Raw genomic sequence first — 18,316 nt, forward strand, 5'->3', positions numbered from 1 at the left:
GTTAATTAGCTATCTTGAAGCTAGGATAAAGATTATGAATTATGACTAAGGTCATGCTTTTGGAGAAAAAAACAAGGGAGGAATTATCCTTCTCACTGAATTTTCAATAAGTCCCCATAGACTTATGGTTCACGTTTTGTTTTGATGTAGTAACAATTTCCCATTTTTTTTCATAAAGTTTGGATAATGGTTACAATTTTGAAGGAGAAGGAATGTTGATCTTGATCTCTCAAATCCTAAATCTAACCCCAACCCTAACTTTTCCTTTACTTAAATGCAGTAACTGCAAAAACTGCACAAATTGATTAACTACATTAAGCAAAAACCACTCTCTCCATCAGTCCCATCTCTTATCCTATCCTGCAGCTATGCAGGATTTAACGAATAATATTCATTAGCTTTTATTTTCTTATCCTTAATCCTGATAGAGCTGCATCAGTTTACATCATTTAACAAGTTGGTCTCCAGTTATTTTAGTTTTCTATTATTGTTCCCCTTTAAATATTATTATATAAACTATTAATGATATAAAACCATACATTACCTTTTTTTAAAAAAAGTTGAAGAGGAAGGAACTAGAAATAGAAGTAAGTCAAATTTGGTGGATATTTCTGAACATGTAATCTGCAAAATACATGCACCATTGGTTTGTGTTTTTATGTTGTCTACATGATGAAATCATCAGGATGAAAGATGATTACAAAAGGAATACTTCAGAAAGTAGAATAAGCATAACCATAGTTAATATTTTCTTTAGTGATCTTGTTATCCTCTTTCGGGTCTCTATTCACACAGAAAACAGTGGTGAACAAGCTTTTCAGATTCTGTATGAGTACAGTCAATGTCTATGTGGGAGAATAGCTTTGTGGGCAGCTGAGGCATTCTGATGATTTGTGGGTTTTATATGTATTTTGCTCCTGGTTTGCATATTCAGATCCAAACTGATACCATCCTATAGACAGAAATCCATGCAGGTAATTCTTCCAATTCAGTGGGAAAAATCCCGTTGTGTTCTGTAGTCTGAACCTCAGGAGGTATTTGTTAACTGGCTAGCTTATTTATAAAGAGAAGTTTGAAATACAGGAGAGAAAAGACCACTAATGCATCGGTTGCTATATTACAGGTTGGATTCATGAATGATGGTAGAATCATAGCTGCAGATTTTCAGTGCTATATAAATGGTGGCTGTACAAAAGATGAATCTGAGCTGGTAAGTCCTTCTTCACTGATACCACTTACACTGGTCACAAAAAGAAAATAACAGCATTTGTCACAATTTATTTCTCTTAAGAATATGTCTATTCTTGTTAAGTACAACTCTCATTTGCCTAAAGTAAAAATGCATCTGTGGCCCAGATGTCAATTACAGAGTATCATTAAGGAGGTACAATATTTCCTGTCAGGTGATGTTGGACATAGAAAACTCAGATTTAAAAGTTCAGTGAAGACAGAGAGACAAGAAGTTTTATTAGGTAGCGTATTATCATAATGTTATTCCTTCTCTTCCCCAAAACTGAAGCTCTGATTTTTCCCTCAGTAATGCTTCTTTATGCTATTGTAATTCCTATGAGTTAAATGTAGTTTCTCTGATTTAAATGCAGTTTTTTTTCCCTACATTGGTGTAAAAAACAGTAGAACAGGCCTCCTGAGTATAGTTCTACACCTCCTTAAAAAAAATTACATCTCATTGGTCTCTTGAGTGTCGTTCACAGGTTTCACTGTCTTTTTAAAGGAAATGGAACCGTTGGAACAACTATAATCTCTTCTTACAGGTGATTGAGTATGTTCTGTTGAAAGTGGACAATGCCTATAGTATCCCCAATCTCCGAGTCAGGGGCCATGCCTGCAAGACTAATTTGCCTTCTAATACTGCCTTCCGAGGATTTGGGTTTCCCCAAGCAGGTCTGTTTGTGGAGACCTGTATTGTGGCTGTGGCGACTCAGACTGGCCTACCACAAGAGAAGGTAAAAGAACTAAGACTGCCAAATAAAACATGGGATGCCAGAGAATTCTAGGACCTAGACTGTCCGAAGCTCCTTGTGCTTAAGCCAGTTCTTGTAGAACCAGATCTACCAACTTTACTTGGGCTGAATGGTACTTTATTCAGCACCTATGCTACCATAGAATAATACTTGATACAATACAGATAAGACTGGAGAAAACTGGCCCAGGATCTGTTGCAAAATGTTCGATGACTGCCATTAGTATGACCAGCTTCAGTCAAAACAGTATAATCTCTTGTACTGTGTGACCAGTTTTAGATCACTTTGTGTATGTTCAGCTGTCACCTGCATCTCAGCCTCTCAGAACTGGACTTTCCATCTTTTCTATCCATCCATCCATCTATCAACAGTTTAGTCAGGTGGCTCCTGTCACCTCAGTTACCAGGCTGACAGTTCTGGCGGCTTCTCAGCCTTCAGAGAGTTTCCCAACAGTTTTAATTGTTGCCCTTTCCTCTCCAATCTTCAAGATCTATCCTTACACACTGCTTAGACAGTGTAAGCTTTTCCTCTTTTGTATGTACCAACCTCTTGTATATCCAAACTATGGTTTATGAATAATTTTACTTTCCTAAGATGCCAACCATCATGTCTTTTCCCTATTTCTTTGAATCTTTTCCCTCTCCCATTTACTTGCTGTCCTTTACCACATTTCAGGAAAGCTTTCAGACATATCTCCAAAGGCTAAACAGGTTTTTTTTCCAGCTTTAACTTCTGCTTTCACTTATCCACTTGCTATCTCCAAGCCCAAGCTTTGCTCCACACTTTTGATCGATTTCCTCATGTTAACTTAGTGCCTTGCCCAGAGCTGCTCTAAGGTTTCCTTACATGTCATGAGTGTTCTCTCCCCACTTTTAAAAGTCTCCTTGAGATTTACCAGGTATCCATTCTATTCTTCTTTCACCACTATTGAGCTTCTCACCCAGCTCCATGTTGTTCTGTGGTTTTTGTCTAGTCTTATTTACAATTTGAGTTTACCAACCTTCTTTGCATTGAGTAGTCCTTGTGAACAATCGCACAGACACCACTTAAGTTCACAGGCATTTGACATGAGCAAAAAAATCAGACTATTTGAGCAGTGATTTCCGTAGAGAAAGTGATATGACATTATGTTTATTATAGATAAGCATTAATCATATCATTACATCATTATATGACATGTCTTTATGTATAATATGTCAATATATTATAAGGCAATGTTTATTTTCAGCACTGAGTAAATTTGCTTGCTGTTTAGGTTAGGGAAATAAACATGTACAAAGGAGTTAACCTAACGTCCTCCAAACAAGAGTTTGATGCAGAGAATCTGTGGAAATGTTGGGAAGAATGTTTGGACAAGTCTGACTACTACAGCCGAAAAGCAATGGTGGAAGAATTTAACATAAAAAATTATTGGAAAAAGAAAGGGATTGCCATCATTCCCATGAAGTTTTCTGTTGGATTTAATGCAACTTATTTTCATCAGGTAACCTCTTTGAAATAGCACTTTTACAATCTAAGATCTCTGCTTTTCTCTCCAAAAATAGAGGAAGTATGATCTCTACAGGCAGGGAGGAAAGAGAAAGAGAAAAGAATTCCAACGTGATGGACTAGCATAAAATATCCACTGAGATATACTTTCTTTCAGAAAGAATATCACTCTATCTGGCTGATCTCTTTATAAATGCTTACTCAGCATGAAATGGGCTTTGAGCAACCTGATCTTGTGAAAGATGTCCCTGGCCATGGCAGAGGGGATTGAACTAGATGATCTTCCCTTGGGTTAACGGTCCCTTCCAACCCAAAGCATTCTATGATTCTATGATTATTCACTCACAGAAATGTGAATTTCTGATTCCCAACATGCTATCTTTATCCAGCTAAAAGCTAAATAATTCACTGTAAAAATGCGGAACTTGGAACCTTCCATAATCTGGTCCATAGTGAGAAAAATTATCATTCCTATAGTTCAGATAGTCCCATTTATATGATAGGTTAAGCTCTGCTACTGGAATTTTTTATGGCTCAAGATAGTGGTATTTCTGGGGAAATTTTCTCGTTCTGATTTTTTTTTTTTTTAATTCGTGCCTTGAACCAAAAATTCTTTCAAATGAGTTTCAGGTTAAATGAACAAACTTTGTTATTTGTTCATGAGGGTACAATGCATGAAAAAGTAAATCCACATGGTTAATATGTTAGTTGTTCATTCCTTCTCTTGATTGTTTCTGTGCAGTTTTGTAGATTAAGAGCTCAGAGAGACATTAATATATTTTATCCAACAATGTTCTCATGGTAAAGAAACATCTAGGGATCACAATTCATCTGATACAAAATGTCAAAAAAAAAAAAAAATAATAGTTACATTTCACCAAAACCTTCAACATAAAGCTCAGGCATTGCATTGAATTTCCAAAAATCTAGATCTAAATCTTAGGGGATAGATTTATTGTTTAATCTTGTCTCTGTCAGCTAAGACTCTAACTGACATCAGCAAAACGTTACCTGATTGCAAATGTCGCAAGTTGGCACCAAAGAGATCACATGACCGTTATTTCTCAATGTAGAATTAATAACAAATAAAAAGATGTCCCGGAGGCACTGTATTTCACAACACTTCTCAGACTCCACTGTTTGCTCTCTGAGTGTTGGTAGCTGATTTTATGCTACAGTGAAATGTCTCCTTACAGAATTTCTAGTTCTCTTTCATATCCACTTGTTCTTTCATAGGAGTGGATGGCTCATCTGGGGTTGATTTCTTTCATCACCATTCCTTGGGAAGTTATTTGTTCCTGTTTTTACCATGAATGAAAGTTCATTACTTCCATTCCCACCTGCTTCTTGCATTTCCCGTTTAAGATAGCTATTTATTGACACAAGGCTGCACCAAAATATGAACAGAAAGTGAATCAGGTTCTAAGCCATCGTCTTGACAGCCTATGAGAGAGAATGGAAGAGCAGTTGTGTCATTGCTTCATCAAAATGATATACTATGAACATCAGTTTATTATTACCCTGTATGGATACATGCAAACAAAAAGGACTAGGACTAATCCCTCAGCTTCAGAAAAACAGAGAGTACAGCTCTGCTATTGTTTGTTCTAAAAGAAAAGTTCTGTAGATGTTCATACTAGGGGATACCTTGCCATCTGTCCAAAATGCCTTTGATTCCAGGTTCATATTCTGTCCTCTTCTTATTGTGGATGAGGAGGGAACAGTGTCTGGGGCTACACATATATTATAACTAGAGCCAGCATGTTCTTAATTCACCCAATTTCATGAGAAGAAAAATATGCTTTTCTGTTATTTGAAGTAATTACTGTGATCCCTCCAGAACTCCTGTGAATAACTACTAGCTCATTGAAAGTCTATCCTGTCTTAGAGCAGTGAAATTTGTTATCATCAGACTGCTGGAGTATTTCCTCTCCCTTTTAATAATATACTGACTCTTGTGAATTAAATGTGTCTTTTCCTTGCTCTCTTTCTTATGGACCTTTGTTCTGTGCAGTAAGAAAATTACCAAGTTTCTGTGGCTTTTCTTCAGGCTGGAGCTCTCGTCCATATCTATATAGATGGGTCTGTGCTAGTCACTCATGGTGGAATTGAACTGGGACAAGGAATTCACACTAAGATGTTACAGGTGAGTTAGCGAGCATCTAAGGGTAAACAAAACACAAAGAAGATAACTGAGCCAAAAGGACGAATGGCACTAAGAAGCCCAATAGGCAAATTCTATAGACATAGGAAAGCTAAGTTTAATATTGGGTTGTTGCTTCTGAGTTATTGATGAAGACAAAACTTAGGAAAAAAATGAGCTATAATCAAAGTGATCTTTCGAGACATGGAGAGGAGATGAACATCCTTGTGGTAACATCACTGTTATCAGGATAGCTAAGGCACAGAGAGCACATGCAAAAATGACCCAATGGCTTTTTGCAGAGGGACTTAAAGTGCTGAAAATGTAACTGTGTAGTGTATCTAACACCAGTGATAACATCAGCTAATTTGTATGTATTTGTGGTGTAAATAGTGATAAACAAAACTATGTGCTGAATAGGTCATTTTGGAGCTAAAATGAGGCCACTCCTTCAAAATGAGCTGAATGAACATCTGAATATTAGAACACTGAAAAACAATAAAGTGGGAACACAAACTAACCAAGCCATTTCAAATGAGATAGAAAATAAAATATATCCATAAGATTTGAAACTCCATGAGGAAGAATGATTCATTGTCTTTTAAATTTGATTGTTTTCCATATGTAACCAAAACCTGATTAGAGAGAGCAATTAATTAGAGGCAAAACATATAGTATTGCATTGTATTGTTTTAGCTTATCTTTTATTACCTGAATTTATTTATAAAACATTTGTTTTACAGAATAATTGTTAAGAAAGACTTCTCCATTTGTCCTAGTCGCAGTACTACTGTTGAACTAGGTCATTTCTCTGTGTGTATGTATAGAGATGAATGGCATGATGAATTCCTGACTTGAGATTGCATCTTCGAGTGGGACTGGATATCTTTTTATTTACTTTTATTACAGATTGCCAGTCGTGAACTGAAGATACCTTTGTCATATATACACTTCTGTGAAACAAGCACAACAACTGTACCTAATGGCAAATACACAGCAGGATCAGTCGGAACAGAAATCAATGCAAGAGCAGTCCAGGTTAGATTTTTTACCATTTTTTCACATAATCAGTGGTTCTGTTGAATAATGAATGTCCCTCTGAGGATTCATAACTTTTCTTTTTGTTTTTGAGCTGCCTGCAGTTCTTTTATCTCAAAATCTCTCTTGCTAGTTTATTTTACATGCATAGTTCAAAGCAAGGCAAATTACAGAACACTTAAAAAAGGTTGCTTTTTCTGCTTTACTGTATAAGATTTACAAATGTGGAGGCTTTTTTAGATTGCCGCTAGATAAATTTATGGATCCTCACTTTCTTCTGTATTTAAACACAATTTAAAGTAAAATTTAGCATAAGGTATATTTCAGGTATTTTTTTAAATAATCACACTGAAACACCCTTATCCGCTTAAATTCTTTGGGACCAATTCTGCTTTCATTTGTTTTGTAATAAATCATTCAAGCCAGTGGTTTTCTATCTAGTAAATCAAAATAGGAGGAGAGTCAGGCCCTTTATCTTCTTTTTGATGATGGTTTCAGTGATAGCCTGGTATATGAATACTTCAGTTACATTAGAGCAGATGCCAATGCCATTCTTTACAATGTGCTGCTTTCTAGCTGGCAGTTAGCAAAGTAAAGAAACTGTAAGTAAATTAACAGAGTTAGGGCCCTCAGAATGAGTTTAACAAACTAACATCACCAAGCAAGAACTTGTAATGCTTTGAAAACGGCAGATAGATTTGGGTTTGTGGGTTGGTCAATGGTGCCCAACCTTCTTCCTCCCTAGGATGCTTGTCAAATCCTTTGGAAGCGTCTGGACCCTATACGAAGAGACAATCCTAATGGCAAATGGGAAGACTGGGTAAATATCTCTCTCTGTTTCTTACTATTAAATTATTATAAACCCATGAGTGTAGAGTGGAAGCTGCCATTGTTCTGGAGGGAGGAAGGGGCCTTCCTGCATGAAGTAAACTGGAGGAGAGGAAGAGAATAAACTGTGTAAAAGTGGTGCAACACAATGTCCTGGTAAGTATGGCAAACTTTAGAGATTCTGCAATGTGTTCCTTCCTAAAGATGAGTCCAGGGCACAAGGAAATGTAAACCTTTTACTTAGAGCTATTTTTTCTTTAAAATGTTTGGGTTTTTTTAAAAAAAATTTCACTTTTTCTTTAAATATGAGGTAAAGAATTTTTAATTTTCTCTCTTTAATAATGAGTATACTTTTTTCAGATCAGTGAAGCTCACAAGAAAAGCATCAGTCTTTCAGCTACTGGCTATTTCAAGTAAGGAAAGCCATTAGTCTTTTTTAATTTCTTGTCATCAGGTGCTACTTTGTCAGTAAGTTTCAGGAAGGATAAAACTGTCCCCATTCAACCTTCCCAGTGCCATGTTAGAGGCAGCACACAAACCATTAAGAAGTTGCCTGGACCAGAGATTGCAGTGTTTAGCAAGAGGAATTCTTCTCTTCAACCCATATGGATTTCAGAAGCACTTTATACCCTTGGTTAGCTAGTTTGATAGTTGATGCATAGTCTTCTCCAAGGTCAACTACAGTAGGACACAGGAGGCCCCCAAGGAATTATGTTCCATGGTCATCATGGTTTGCAACCCTTCTATCCTCCCAAATCATTCCATACAACACATATTTATCAGTGGTGCTACACCCTAGATTGTCTTTGACTACAGAGATCCTATAAAAATAGTTAGCTTAGAGAGTTTATCATGTATCACATTACAGTGAGGACAAGGATAGGGTGTGGGGCATATCTTGATCAAATTCATCTAATTTGAGGGATGTTCTTACTTCCTCCAGAGGTTATGTTACAAACATGAACTGGGACACACAGAAAGGCCATGCGTTCCCATATTTTCTCTTTGGAGTTGCATGTTCTGAAGTAGAAATTGACTGCTTAACAGGAGCCCACAAGGTAATGTCAAAAAATACTGTGAACTTGGAGTTGGGTGAATTTCCCACCATCATTACATTCATATGACATTTTCTTCTTTTGCTTCTTTTGACTAAGAATGAAGACATAGTCTGTTGGATGTACTCAACAAAATGCCAGCAGAACAATAAATGGCTATATTGCCCTTTACAGTATAATTTGTTCATCCTGTTCTTGTGATAGAAGTCTGATGTTAACTGGAAGAATAAGAAACACCATGAGAACAGCAGAAAATAAAGAAGGTCTAATGTTTCTACCATATATGATGGCTTTGAAATTCAATTAGACCTTCTGAACATCTCCCTACAGGTTAGGTCTTCAACAACAAGACCATATCATTAGTTACAGTCCACTTTTTAACAGATTTACATTTAAAACAGGTGAAGCCACAGTCACATAACATGACCTGTTGCAAAGGGGATTTAGTGCAGGGACAGCTCTCAGCAACATTGTATGGAGACCATCCAATGTCTTCTGGCTACTGGGGAAGCACATTTGGCTGCAGTGACTGCCAGATATCTAGTAGACCGTGTGGAGCTAGACTCCAAAATCACTGGAGTCTGTGAACCGCCTCAAACTACACCAGGCTGGGATTTAGGAGGAGAAGCCACCAGACCTTGTATAAGAACAGCCCAGCAGACATTCTTCCCTGTCCCCTCCTCTACATAAGGAACTTCTGTTCAGGTGACTGTGCTTCCACACTCACAGCAAAGCATAGGAAGTGGCTAAACATCACTTTGAGCAATTCTGTTTCTATTGGAGAACAAGCAACAAAGCCATTCTTGAATTCATGATCATCCTGTTACTCATGGGATGTGCACATCACATTCCAAGTTTCAGACAACCACCAAAAATGCATTATATAGATGAACTCTCCATCAACACAGCCTGTCTCAAGTAGCTTTCATGTTTCAGAATAAATTTATAATACTTGTGATGACACAACTTTAATGGGTGAGACTATATATTGTTTAGGATCCCTTTGTTGTTGTGTATTTTAAATACAACTTTATAACAATTTTTATTTGTTTAACAGAACATCAGAACAGACATTGTCATGGATGCCTGTTTTAGCATAAATCCAGCTATAGATATAGGACAGGTATGAAGTTCCATAGTTTTGCTTTATATTAGATGTTAGTGAACATTCCTCTTTGTGCCTAAATGATTGCTGTTATTGGTCAATTTAATAGCCATCAAAGCCTATGAGACACTATCCATTACCACTCAAGGATGCTGGATTGACAGATGTACTCGTATTTGTTTTTATTTCATCTGTAAATAATACTAGGTTAAGTTTTCTACTTCTTGTTCATCTTCTGAGAAGTGATGAGAAAAGCAGATCCAACAGATTTTGGAAATGCCAGACAGGATTAGCATCCTGAATCTGCTTATGACTTTTTCCTGATCAGTTGACTCTACCCCAGAACTACTGTCTGAGGGCTAAATCTTAACCAGCTACAGAGCACTGTTGACTTCAGCTGCGATGTAATGGAAAAAGCTATTGAGATGGAACGACCTTTCTTCAAAGGTCTGTTATATCCATAGCTTTGTATTATGGATTCAACTACCTGTATCTACAGACAAATTGAATAGTGACAAAAGTGTTGTCACTGACTAACAGTTTGTAAATAAGAAAGTAGTGGTGTAAAAAATATTTGTCATTTCTTTGCAGAGTCAAAGGAAATGCTCCTAAAATTATTACCTACATTTAAAAGCCTTTCTTACCCTGCTTATTTATCCTAGTACAGGCTCATCCTCATATATTTGCCCTTTGCCTAAAAGATTATGCTCATTTTGCACATTCAAGGATTGCCAAAGTTGTCAGATCATTCTTAGCAGTTCAATTCTATGTTCACCTTGCCACCAGTGTTTGTCACCAGTGTCATAGGGCAGGTGTCTACTCAGCAGCTGTTCCTTCCTACTTTAGGTTGGCCTGTTATTTTCTCTTCATATCCAACCTATCATCTATTTGTGTCTGAGATGTTTTTCTCTAGAAGAAATTTCATTAGCTATCTGCAAATCTTTTTAAGCAAATACCAGATTGAGCGGACTATTTAATGTCATAGTCGCTGGGCAAATATCTCCTCACTGGAGTTCCTGTGAGCAATAAGCTTGAAGTCAGTGGATTTGACTCAATTCTCTTTGGCAATTTTGCCAAAGTAAACCAGAGGTAACTGTACTAGTTACAGTGAGTTTAGCCAGGAATAAGGAAGAGTAGAACTTGAGCCAATGAAAACATTTGTATAAGTCAGATGAGGACAGCTTGGTCCTCTTTTGGTCTATGTTGGCTAATTTCTACTTTTGGAAGGAAAGATGCCAGTTCATGTGTAATCTTAAAAAGTAAGTCTAATTGTATATATGTTTTTATCTTTCAAAATGACTGAATGAGATGTAAAAGTTTACCTTTTTTGCTTTGCTTAGATTGAAGGGGCCTTCATTCAAGGAGTTGGTCTTTATACATTAGAAGAAATCTACTTTTCCCCAGAAGGAGAGCAGCTCAGTCTTGGCCCAGATACATATAAGATCCCTGCCATCTGTGATGTTCCTGAGCAGTTCCGTGTCTATTTACTGCCAAATTCACGCAACTCAACTGCTATCTATTCTTCCAAGGTAAACACACCAAACTTACCATTTGCAAGCACACCAGGTGATTCTGCTGCAAAACCGTAAGTGACTGTAGTGTATGGTAGACTTTTTTTTCCCCCAAAAAATAATTCCAGTTTCAGCTATGGAATAAATTGTACTTAAATGGTGAAACACTGATGTTCTGAGTTTTTGGACTAATTTTCTTCCTGTGATTTATTGGTATTACAGTAGCACTTAGAAACCCTAATCAAAATTGAAACTTTTTTGTTCCTAACTGTTTTGCTATACAGCAGAAGTGAAAGAGGCATCTTGAAGAGCTTAAACTGTCTAGACAGGAGAAATGATGGAAGAAGGAAATATTATGATCTTTTTTAAAGGCAGAGAATTCATGAGACAAGAGATTAAGTGACTTTCTAGAATCTCATAGGAAATCTATGATAGGTATGGGAATAGAACCCAGTTCTTCCATTAGCCATTGTAGAGCACCATTCTTTCTGTTTTAAGGGTACATCATCCTCTGAGGAGGCACCCAGTACTAGGATTGAGCGCTGTTCATAGCCTCAAAATAAGAGAAAAAAAAAAAAAAAGCACCTCAAAATAAAAGGAGAATTAAAGGGGAGTGTAGGCCTCTGGCTACTAAAAGACAGGAATGCCCACTGTTCCAGCCTCAAATCTAAAGCAGGTATGACAGTGTTGTGGTTCAACCCCAGCAGGCAGCTCAGCCCCACACAGCCACTTGATCTTTTGCCCCCAGTGGGATAGGGGAGAGAACTGGAAAGGTAAAAGTGAGAAAACTCGTGGGTTGAGATAAAGACAGTTTAATAGCTAAAGCAAGAGCTGCGCACGCAAGCAAAGCAAAATAAGGAATGGAATTTATTTGCTACTTCCCATTGGCACAGATGTTCAGCCATCTCCAGGAAAGCAGGGCTCTATCACCTGTAATGGTTACTTGGGAAGACAAACACCATAACTTCAAATGACCCCACTTCTTCCTCCTTCAGCTTTTATTGCTGAGCATGACATCATATGGTATGGGATATCCCTTTGGTCAGTTGGGGTCAGCTGCCCTGCCTGTGTCCCCTCCCAACTCCATGTGCACTCCCAGCCTACTCGCTGGTGGGGTGGTGTGAGAAGCAGAAAAGGCCTTGATGCTGTGTAAGCGCTGCTCAGCAATAATGAAAACATCCCTGTGTTGTCAACACTGTTTTCAGCACAAATCAAAACATAGTACCATACCAGCTACTACAAAGAAAATTAACTGTACCCTAGCGAAAACCAGTACACAAAGGAATGGGAATTTCCAGAAGAAAGTCCACTCCATATTCTTATGGCCTTACATGGTATAAATGAGTAAACAAACTCCTCTACATGAAGAAAACAGATAGAGACAAAGGGCACATTTCTTATCAAAATTAAACAGCACAAACTTTATCCATTCAAGAAGGGCTAAGGGGACAGTGGGGGTGGGTGTCTTTCTTCCTCTGTTTCATCATGTAGAATTAATTGCACTTGGGTATGGAAAAGGCAGTTTATGTGAGAAGTCATGAGTTATTTCATGGCTTTATAACATGAGCACTGAAGTCCCAGCAAGATGCTTTTTTGATAGTGTAGCTGTATTGTAAATTTTAAAATGATCCCCATCCCAATCCTTGATGTTTTTCCAATTTTAAAGTTCTCAGAGATCCAAGGAAGATTGTTGAATCCAAATATGCTGGACATGACCAAATACTGAGCTGCTGTTATTTGGTGTATTTCAGATAACTACAATGGAGATGTGCTGATTTAACTCTCTGCCGACAGTTTCTAAGGCTAGTCTCTCCAGCTGCCTCTTTCCTCTGCAGGGCATGGGCGAGGCCGGATTCTTCTTGGGCAGCTCAGTGTTCTTTGCAATACGAGATGCAGTGGCTGCTGCACGGAAAGAAAGAGGACTGCCCCTGGACTTCATACTGAACAGCCCCTTGACTGTTGAGCGGATTCGCATGGCCTGTGATGATGTCTTTACTGAGATGGTAAGCTTGTTCTCATTCCTTTTATGAGCTAGCCAGCTCCTCAATTCTCTTTAATGTGAATGGACTGTGCACATAGACTAATCAGTGAGCCAGATCTCCTTTCTTCGACATACCACAATTAGCAGAGCTTTGCCCTTTATTTAATCAGTGGCACTTTGCTCAGCTATGTTGACAGAGTAACATGAACTGAGAGTCTAGAACTGAGGAACTTGTGCTGTTTCCTCAGTGGTAATGTTCCCAATTTAGGTATCTCCTTTAATCTAAAAGCCCTTGAAAGCACCTTTCAGATTATAGTCTGACTTTGTCTTTAGTGTCACTTTATTTGCATCTCTATTAGGAACTATGACTGTGTCTAGACACAGAGCGGGTGTGCTCCATCACTTGTCCTCTGCTCCTCATCTAGACTGATTCCACTGTGAACCATGTACCCCAGTTTCCTTCTTTTCTTCCTTGAAAACCAACGAGATGGAAATATGGGCTGATATGCATCCAGGTCTTGTCACAACATGGAGTCAGAACACAGGCTGGGTGCACAAGAGCACTCCCAAATAAAACATTTTAGATTTATGTTTCCATGCAAGCACCACCATTGACAGTGGCATCCACAGAATCTAAGGGTACAGATTTAAGATATTCACTGTAAAGGCCTAAACTGTCTAGGTCCCAATTACTTCATATAAGCTCATTTTCTGTGTCATGATCTTAGAAGTATTGCTAGAGCTGCTTGAGTGAACACATCCTTGATTTTTATAAAAAAGCAGATAGCAATGATTCTTCCCACTGTACAATCCATTTCCAGCTGGGTTTGTGAGAGCCCTCCACCTTGACCTTTAGGTCATGCTCTCTCTTCTTTGTTTTCTGGAATGAAGAGATGTTCAGCAGGCACTGATACGATGGGGCCTAAGAAGGACAATGGATTTTAGATACCCCGATCTTCTGCCTTTTTTTTTTTTGACAAACATGCAAGGTGCCCATTTCCTGCCTATCTCAGACACTGTAATGACTCTGTAGATTTGATGTGTAGGTTTGAGAATGGTACAGCTCCCCACTCTGAAAGTGGCTGGTTTTGACATACCACTATCTTCTAATATCTTCCTTCTCACACAGATGGAACAGGTACCCACAGCTGGTGAACTGTGACCTTTTATTTAAATTTCTCCCATGATGGCTGAAGTTATTTGGATAACCATCTGAGTGCTTTGCCTCTGCTTTCTTCAAAATGAGAATGGAAAGAAAATACACCCTCGCTCTTGCAGTTCTCTGTGTCTTTCTTTCCAGAGTAGTGCCTTAAATCTGCTATTCTTATATCTTGCACTTCCCTCACCAGAAGGGATTGGCAGGACAGAGCAGTAGCCTGCTGGAGAGTACTTATTTTTGTAAGACTATGAGGCAGGACCCAACTTCCCTCCCCCTATCTGTCCTAGCCAACGATGATCACGCAAGAGTTTCTTCAGAAAGGAGGGCAAGATGGGAACAATGACATTGTTTTCTGACTTAATAGCTTTATCCACTTCAACAGGTTTTCCACTGCACTCATCCTTTTGACACTGTAAAAGTAGATACACCTGGAGTTGCTTAATACATTGTCACTTGCCCAAAATTTCTGTTTATTTATAAGTTGAAGAGAAAAAAAGAAAAAAAAGGTATAAAAAAAATGAAAGGAGTAAAGCATAGGAGCAATTATCAAACAGAAAAAATGAAAGAGTTTAGCAGCCATTCTCCCCTCAATTCATATCCAGTCAGAAAGCAAATTAAACAAATGCTTTGGGGGCCTGGAAAATAGGAAACACCAGACCAAACTGTGACAAGGTCCATCAATTAAAGCTTTCAACTTAAAAAGCCCCACAAGTTTGAGCAACTGTGTTGTACCCTAGGCTGAGAATTTCTCTGTGCAAAGGGACACAAACTGGGTCAGGCAAACGTGCAGGCCCCTATCTCTTCCAATGGCAGCCAGCTAGAAACCCCCTGAGCTGAACCTGCCTGAAGGTTGGGGCTGTGAATTCCACATCTGTCCACTTCTGTTTCCTTCTGTGCAGGATATCCAGCAGTCAAGTCTTTCACAGTGATAGAATTTCTCATGTTAATAGAAGTCATAGCCAAGATCAAGAACTTTGTGGGCTAGGTGTTGTGCAAACAGTTGGTAACAATTTAGAATTTAAATAAAGTTGAAGTTGTTATCCAGTCATCAGGAGTTGATGTTTGATCTCCAGGAATGCCCTCAGAAATGTAGGATTTCCTTGCAAACATCATGGCCTCCATGATTTAATGCAGTCGGATTAAACCATGTTGCATAATGGAACCTCATATGTCAGTTCCTCTAATCTGAGCCTTTCAGGCTGTGAGCTCACCTGTGCTATGGAGATGTGCGCTTAGTTACCTGTTCAATTACAAGTACGCTACTGTTGACTAGAGGTAAGTTGATTTCACAACACTTTATAACATGAGAAAGCGGGGATTTGTGTGTGCAATGACACTTTAATGGCTGATAAGGAACATGCATTTGTGAATTACAGTAAGTTTTCTTTCCCCTTAGCAAAATGATGTTTTCTTTATATTTTCTTTCAGATTCCGAAAGATAAACCTGGAACCTATAAGCCATGGGCCATCAATATAGATTAATACTGCTTTCCTAAGTATCAAATGACCAGGTGACTCCTTCAGCCATTTACTGACTGAAAGCATTCCTGCAAGAAAGTAGAACTGTAATACTTACATACAGAGAGAGAGAGATATATATCTCTTTCTCTCTCCATCTTTGTAGAACAAGTTCTATTGTCCTGCCAAGTAAGAGACCTCTCATTTTGAAACATCCATTTATTGTGTTCCATGCTACACTGGAACAGTGCTGGAGCTACCCCGTGAACTTCAAAGAATTTGCATGCAATTTTGAAAATATCTGCAATGAAGAGCACATGCCAAGTAGTACCGTTTTGCCACTTCTACATCCACTTTTGAGATCCACAACTGTTGTTATCCACTCTTTCTGTTCTTCTAGTACATAAACATCCCAAAGATCAGAATTAGACACTGTACAAATTAGTGATGGGCAATGTATCAATATTACAGCAGAACAGAGATTCTAAAAGTACATACTGCCAAATGTTTTCTAGACATTGATATAGTATTACTACCACAGTAACCACAGTAATACGCTAGTATAGCGCTCTGCTTCCTGACAGCCCATCTCAGGCCTGCTCCATACCATTAGATCTCTCTGAATGACTATCGATTTTGACCTCTCTGAGCAGGAATAAAATCACTGCTATTCACTGCATTGTCAGTGCTCACTCCTCCTCTCCTTTGTCTTACCCACAGTTTTGCTCCTCCTTTCCAGCAAAATGGTGAAGTAGGACATAGCTGATGCATTCATCTGTAGGTAAGGAGAGGGCACGAGGTGAGGGAGGTGTACGGGAGGTAGGAAGGGTTAAATAGCAGGACAGGTTCCCAGTACCAACTTTGAGTGAAGTTCATAACAGAGGTGAGGATTTCTGGGATAACATAGATTAGTGAGCAAAGATACAGGGGGACGGACCACCACATTTGTAAAACCTCATGGTCTTCTTATCTAAAACGCTCATTTTGAAATGGCGTTGCCTATTGCAACCATCAGCGTAACAGATGTGCAGCAGGTGACTGAGATGAAAAGGTGGAGGGGAGCAGGGCTGAGAGGAGACAATGACAATAGAAGTTCATCATTAAAAATAGGTGTGTCAGCTCACAGTTTAACTCATCTGTGCCAAACAATATTAGTGGCGCTCTGACAGACATTGTTTTAGAAAGGAAGTTTTAAAGTGATGCAGTGGCAGCTATATGAATCTTGATGGAGCATCGGAGACTGAAAAGCAAGTGCAAAGGTGTTTGAGAGGGAGAAAAGGAAATGGCTGAGCTGAGCCAACATAGGTATACGTGCAAATGAATATTCAACTTCTGCATTTGATAGTTCAAAGCAATAAAATTAACAGTAAGAACACATTTAACAACATCATTGTGTACCCAAAACAGTAGCATAAGAAATAACTCTGGAGATATTCAACAGGTATTGCATTAGTTCAGATCCTCGACTCATTTACATAAACATAAATCTAGACTATTTTCCTTTATTTTAAGGCTGAGAATGCAGCCTGAAATTAGCATAGTATAGAAGACAGTGTGACCTGCACACACCCTCAAATAAGTCATATTTAATCTAAATCTGTAGAGGTACAACAAGATTTTACTCTTTTACAATAAGTTAATATTACCAGTAATGAGGAAATTGCTAGCTTACGTTGGTAAAGTTTTCCTGTTCATTTCTCTTGGTAAATTGTGAGAGGCTACAGCTAATGGGAAGAGCTCAACTGGCAATATGCTTTGTAATTTCATGATATGAAAGACTTCAAGGAGCTGACAGCAGGAACTAGCATGTCTTTGTGTTGCTTTCCTTGAAATGCAGTTGTCATAATCTGATTTACCTTCTTGGCTTTTTATTTTCTTGGCTTTTTGTTTAATTGTGATTTAGACAAATGCTCTCATTTTAGAATGAGTACCAAAGCAATCAGTGCCTTGAATGAATAAATACTTGCAAATACTAAGGTGAAAACACTCGCTCTGAATGTGATCTCCCTTAGGGTATTTTTGAATGTTGTATTTTAGGATTTCATTTGGCTGTTAACTAGAATTTTCTTAAATATGTCTTCAATAAAAGCAAACTTGTAGGGCACTGTCCTGCTATTTCGTGATGCTGTGATCTATAACCAATACTGTTTCAAGGAAAAAATAGCAATGAAAATGGTGTGAGATGAAATCTGGCTCCTACTGACGATAAGAATGACCAGTGTTTGAGCTTAAGGTTCCGAATGTGTGACGTGGCAAGTCTGGTGCTTTCGCATTAACCTGCTGCAGTAATCAATTTTGTAGCGACAGACATGCTGGAGTGGGGCTGTAGGCCTTGGGGGGTCTTATGTGCCGGTGACAGCAAGGGGGGAGATCGGTGACTGGGCAGACTGAGTGTCTAAGGCCAGTTACCGGAGGGGTCCTTATTGTGTGTGTGTGTGTATATATGTATACACAAATATGTACATTTCCCATTAAGAGACCTTCATGCTAATCAGTCAGAGAGGGGATCAGGATGAGCCCATGGGTGCTGTTTGTGTCTGCATGAGTGCGGAGTGTTTCTGTCTGTGT

General features: G+C 38.5%; 1 protein-coding gene across 8 annotated transcripts in view; it reads left to right on the top strand.

Annotated features, from left to right (window-relative positions):
* LOC137666962 (aldehyde oxidase 2-like) overlaps nt 1–17,845 on the top strand; it is a 52,816-nt gene extending 34,971 nt beyond the window's left edge. For 2 of the 8 annotated variants that reach the window (XM_068407265.1, XM_068407264.1), the window contains 12 exons: nt 1,124–1,210; nt 1,773–1,964; nt 3,238–3,465; nt 5,521–5,616; nt 6,523–6,651; nt 7,397–7,471; nt 7,840–7,892; nt 8,423–8,537; nt 9,592–9,657; nt 10,980–11,168; nt 12,986–13,153; nt 15,719–17,845. In XM_068407265.1, coding sequence (XP_068263366.1) covers nt 1,124–1,210; nt 1,773–1,964; nt 3,238–3,465; nt 5,521–5,616; nt 6,523–6,651; nt 7,397–7,471; nt 7,840–7,892; nt 8,423–8,537; nt 9,592–9,657; nt 10,980–11,168; nt 12,986–13,153; nt 15,719–15,772 — 1,452 coding nt within the window. In that variant the 3' untranslated portion in view covers nt 15,773–17,845. Of the gene's footprint in view, nt 1–1,123; nt 1,211–1,772; nt 1,965–3,237; nt 3,466–5,520; nt 5,617–6,522; nt 6,652–7,396; nt 7,472–7,839; nt 7,893–8,422; nt 8,538–9,591; nt 9,658–10,979; nt 11,169–12,901; nt 13,154–15,363; nt 15,566–15,718 lie in introns of those variants that run through there. The other 6 variants (XR_011048737.1, XM_068407259.1, XM_068407260.1 and 3 more) reach the window with 6 other exon arrangements.
* The last annotated feature ends 471 nt before the right edge of the window (nt 17,846–18,316 follow it).

The sequence above is a fragment of the Nyctibius grandis genome, chromosome 9, assembly GCF_013368605.1.
Source record: "Nyctibius grandis isolate bNycGra1 chromosome 9, bNycGra1.pri, whole genome shotgun sequence".
Lineage (NCBI taxonomy): Eukaryota > Metazoa > Chordata > Aves > Nyctibiiformes > Nyctibiidae > Nyctibius > Nyctibius grandis.